The following is a 5,156-nucleotide window of genomic DNA, read 5'->3' on the forward strand; positions in this document are numbered from 1 at the left end:
TAACCTTAGCCTTAGTAAAGATCATAATACTCTGCTCATAATACGCATTTTTCGCTAATAGCAGTAAAATGCATTAAAATCTTATAAGAAATCCTTCAGATGTATCCCAACAAATGTTACATTCCCTAGCTGCCAAAAACTGACAGCAATAACCTGTACGTATGTCCAACAACGCGCCCAGTACCACCATAATACTGACCTAACCCAGCGACTCGTCGTACATACAAAGAGACACACCTGGTTTGCATGTATTATTTTAGGGAAATCAAACGGAAGATTTGCGATAGCTAAAAGGAACTGATATGATGGAAGAAAATATATGTTCTGAAATCGTCTTAAGACGCAAAAGACCTATTGGTGTCGGTGCTTCGCGCCCGGCGAGCGGCCATGCATGCTCGGCATTGCAATATCAACACGCTTGCGTTTTGGCACTGACCGGAATCTGCACTGCGGGAGTTCTTGTAGAACGCCGCACGCGGCCGTCCTTTTGTAAAGGTACCGCGATTTGATCGCCTGAATTCTATGACCTCATAGATGAGATTTGGCAGTCGAACTATTTGACCATATGCCGGATCTCCCGGTAGAACTCCGGGATGAAGGTGTACTGCAGCTTCTTTTTCACTTTTCGCAGCACCTCCCGCCTGTTGATGTAGTTTCTCAGTGCCCTGGCCATTTTCTGGTAGGTCATGGTGCAGCGATTCTTCTTGGCTTCGCCCCACTTCTGGGATAGTCGCTCTTTGTGAAGCGTGGTGAACTGTAACGGAATGAATGCATGTTGACGTGACATCGCCGAAACTGGATAATAGGAAATCACAGTGTTCTAAGATCTACATTATATATATGATCATCGATCAGGGCTGATATAATATTTACCAGCGAAAATTGTGGAAAGTTTTTATGCTATTATTTGACTGGTGAATTAGTAGGAGCAAATCAATGACGCAATATGTGAGTATGTCCAATAGTCCATTAACTAATTCTAACAACTGATACTCTCTGAATGCATTCGACTCATTGGACTCTTCGCAGTCACAATGTTAAGTCAAGCACGACTTGAGATTGGCAGATGTGGTTAAAGTAGCCATTGTTGGCTCCCAAGCAGTAGTAGCGTCGTAAATATATACGCAAGTAGAAGTACAATTAATGATTGCCAAGTATTCAATTAGTTTTGCCTCGAAAAAGTAGTACTTCGTTACTGAACACCTCTGGAGGGTCACGCTTTTGATTTCGATCAATTAATTGTTACGGGCGTATCTCAACGTTCAGAGCAGCACTGGCCCCACAATCAGCAGGCCACGTCTCAAATCGTATCAGTGGCTATCGCCTCAAAACATAAAACCAAACTAAAATCTGTAGTGTAAACCAAGACATGAAAGTCGAATGACAATAAAGATTACCGCACCGTTGTACACTGCAATCGACATCTCAGTCAATTTGGATTTTCACAGGGGTAAAAACAGTATAACCGATTTCCATAACCAACAGATTATGAAAGCCTGTGTGGCTCTTTATGCAGTCAAGGGGCAATATTCTACAAAGTCCATTCGCTCAGCCGTGAATATACCAAATCCTTTACAACCAACCCAAGCCTTCGCAAATAATGCCGGCTCAGCGAGAAGCCATCGACTTACGCGTCACTGGGCATAACTAAATAATGGAATGTATGCGAATAGCGAGAGCAGTAGAAATATACAGAATGACGTACTGCGTACGTCCAGCGAAACATGCTACCGTCCTCGCGGGACAAGGCGAATTTGCAGTAAAAGTGTACGATTTCGCGAAATACGTATAGTCATTTCCTGCTTAGCAGACTCCTGTACTTCAATCAGTCGATCTGCTTTGGGGAATCCCCTTTTTCGATACCGTGCTGCTGGAAGCCGGCAGCCAACCGCAGTTATAGAAAACGGTGGAAACGGGGACTTACTTGGAACGATCCTTCTGCTTTATTGACCCAGTGTATCATCGAGCCGTACGTGTCCGGATCGTTCAGGGCGTCTAAGAGAAATCTCCACAGTATCGGTTGTTTCGACGAGCGCTTTCGTCGCCGGCGTTCTATTACGGACAATAGAGTATTTATTATTACAACGGTCGCTGTGGCTATGTAATAGAATGCCTACTTTTCTTTTCGTTGGTAGTAGCGTCACCCGGCAAAGGTGACCTAGATACATGACATTCCACGTCTTCGGATTCAGATATTTCCAACTCCTCTATGATGGCTACGTTGGAGCCAAGCGCGTACACGCCGCTGTCTGTACTAGAGCAGCAGGACGTTTGCGAGTCAGATTCACTCGTGGGCCTGTACCGCCATATTTCTTCGATTCGCCCATCCGGAAAGGTTGCCGGCGTCATAATCGGCAAATTCGACAAGTCAGCGTCCCCAGATACCAATGCGTCGGTACATTGCGGTTGTTGAAGTATCACATCGATTTCTTCTAGTTTCAAACTGAAGATATCCAAGCCGTCAGGAGGGCCGCACGAGGTATATCCAGCTTCGGCCGAGTTCTCAAACACGTACGAGCATGCGACGAGCTCGCTCTAGAATACCAGTAATTAGTGAACGGCCGTAATATTATAATAACATAATCCAAAACGCCCTTACATCCACAACAGCAGAACGATCGCTCTCGTATCCGTGGTCTGGAGATTGCTCGTTTTGCAAACCGTCAAAGTCTGCAAAGGAAATTGAAACTATCAATCGCCGTCAACATGCTTTCCAAGTGAGACTTGAAGAACCGAATTTCATCGTTGTTTTACATAGTACAGAACGAAACCTGTAAAGTCATAACCGCAGCCTCGTAGAAGCAACTTACCTTTCCAATTTTGATACGGCAGCGTCGGTTGCAGTTCTTGATAAACTAAAACCGGATCGTTCTGCAACGTAACTCGAGGCTTGAATTCGCGATACACACTCTCCTAATACACAAGCATACTTACATCCAACTCAGGTGTATTTGGCGCAATTATCTCAAAACTTGCCACGTCCGGCATCTCGCTCAACTCACACCGCGCCATAATCTATATTACTGCAGATATGTACCGTAATCCGTCTGTGGAGATACAAAACAACGTAATCCTTGAATGTTGTGTGTACCTACGCTTGCTAGGCAACCGTCCGCCGCGCACCCTTCGTGTTACTAAACTAGAAGATCTCGTGGATTTTAATTTATCGCGGTCGCCTCCGCTTTTGAATACCAGCGATGGGGAAAACTACCTACAGAAGTCCTGAATGCGAGCGATGTAATACAAGTCGCTGTACGCGACTCCGCACCTCTCACAATAGCCTCTGAAAGAGAAAGGCAGAGCAGTCGCGAGATAAATATAACTTGTATGCTAATTTCGTGCTCGTCCGACTAAGCCTGAAAAGGTAAACACACGGTGTAAGGACGGAGTATAGTGATCGTGAAAGAGGAAAATATGTTGATACAGTTATGTTTGCCAAACGCTGCGTATCAGCGATTGCCGAATAAGAGCAGTAAAGAGCATTTGCAAATATACAAATGCTAAATCGAAAGTTAACGTTTACTTTAGATCGGTCATTGATCTGCATAAAAATGTCGCGTGGTTGCTGATTCGTACGCTGCACTACACTGTCACTGCCAATACTACTTTAACGCATTTCGAATGCGGCTGGCGATATCAGGGAATAGCAGACCGAGAGAACGTTCTCTTCGACATGAATTACGACTTTTCGCGCAGTCTGCATGCATTTCCAGCAGTTAGCTTGACCTCGTGCGTCATGCACTGCTGCCTGAGAGTAAGTAGGGATGGATTCTTACGAATCAGCAACATATTCTTACGTCAATAATGTTGAATTGATGTGAGCACTGATTTTGATTCCTGGGTCTGTGGGAGGTCTGCTTAACTAAATAACAATTAACTCGCAGCCCTTCGTGAAATTCCGTCGCCTGGTCGCGATGCGGCCCCCCGCCTCGTGCCGTGTTCCTGAAACACCCTTCGTCACTTGTGATGTGGGGTTGCGGTGGGGAGTAGAGCGGGGGGTTTTGACGGTGCTAGCTGAATATGCGAATAAAGCTCTATTGTTACCTGTAAGTTGCGCCAACAGCTATAATTACCTTGTGCGAGCTTGCTATACCACATGTGAAGCACTCAATCAATCAGTTTACTAATATTTTCATCATTTCAAAACACCACAAAACTGCGATACCATGAAAAGATAGGAAGGTGTCGAAACGACTTAGAGTAGTCTTTGGGATCAGACACACGCCTTGGCCTTGGCGAAATGAAGAAGAGGCATGCACTTGCACACAGATTGAATAGGAAAGCAGATAATATAAAAGGCAAGCGACAAAATGAGGTGGTGGCATCATCATCATCACCATATTTCTTTCCCATCTCACTCGTTCCACACTATACCTATAATTTTCCATATCGTAGCGACATTCCTCCATACCACATCATCAATGCTTTGTCATAGTTGCCCAATATCCCAGACACAACTATATTTTTGATGCGTGGAACTTGGCCCGTATTCGAGTTTGTTTGGCTGCATAAATTGATATGCTTGGCCGTGGAGGCTTATTGTTATCTGAACTTGAATAAGTGTATTCAAATTCACGATGCGCCTATCCATTGATGACATTGGTATTAGTGGTAGAGCCGACTGAAAATGCCTTGAAATGGTGCCGAACTGTCGACAGTGTATCATGTCATTTTATATTTGTGTGTGTGAGTCTGTATCAGATTTGCAAACAAGTACCTTGAAACACTTGCTTTGGCGCCATGCAAACGCAGGCAATTTTTACATCCTGGTATTACTCATGGTCAAGTCGTCATGTTTTGGAGTTAGTCTTAAGTACAACGGTAATACCACGTTACTGAATGGTAAGTTCAGCGTAAGATACATCACCCATCTCAATGTCGGTTGTATTTACCTTGTTATATTTTTCAACTCTGATTGCTATTGGCGTCCGAAATTCTCAGCTGTTGAGTGGAGCACTACTGAAACTTCATCTGATGACACTGTGGTCATATCCTATCGAAGTTTGGGGGATGACTGAAACTGATCCTGAAATTATACTAGGACCTGATAAAAACACATCGAGCATCATAACATTAGTCTTAAGTGACTGTGGTCAGGTCATACGTTTGCGTCAATCTTTCTGTTACGTCAGCATGGCAATACTGACTGAATCGCC

At 44.3% G+C, this 5,156-nt stretch overlaps 1 protein-coding gene across 1 annotated transcript; it reads right to left on the reverse strand.

Annotated features, from left to right (window-relative positions):
- Positions 1-232: 232 nt before the first annotated feature.
- On the reverse strand, positions 233-3,147 carry LOC145452377 (uncharacterized). The gene is made up of 6 exons (XM_080330573.1): positions 2,935-3,147; positions 2,811-2,871; positions 2,600-2,670; positions 2,118-2,535; positions 1,925-2,052; positions 233-754 (listed from the first exon to the last, which is right to left on the reverse strand). The coding sequence occupies exons 1-6, from the start codon at positions 3,010-3,012 to the stop codon at positions 554-556; spliced, it is 957 nt and encodes a 318-aa protein (XP_080186699.1). The 5' UTR covers positions 3,013-3,147; the 3' UTR covers positions 233-553.
- Between the last annotated feature and the right edge of the window lie 2,009 nt (positions 3,148-5,156).

This window comes from Botryllus schlosseri, chromosome 12 (genome assembly GCF_051294905.1).
Source record: "Botryllus schlosseri isolate E-star chromosome 12, Bs_hap1, whole genome shotgun sequence".
NCBI classification, from domain to species: Eukaryota; Metazoa; Chordata; class Ascidiacea; order Stolidobranchia; family Styelidae; genus Botryllus; species Botryllus schlosseri.

Excerpts from the sequence above, each read along its gene's own strand:
- LOC145452377 (XM_080330573.1), bottom strand. The coding sequence starts at position 3,012 with ATGGCGCGGTGTGAGTTGAGCGAGATGCCGGACGTGGCAAGTTTTGAG. Across the intron at positions 2,536-2,599 it reads ATCGTTCTGCTGTTGTGGAT|AGCGAGCTCGTCGCATGCTC; the intron begins GTAAGGGCGTTT and ends CTGGTATTCTAG. Across the intron at positions 2,053-2,117 it reads TACTACCAACGAAAAGAAAA|AACGCCGGCGACGAAAGCGC; the intron begins GTAGGCATTCTA and ends TGTCCGTAATAG.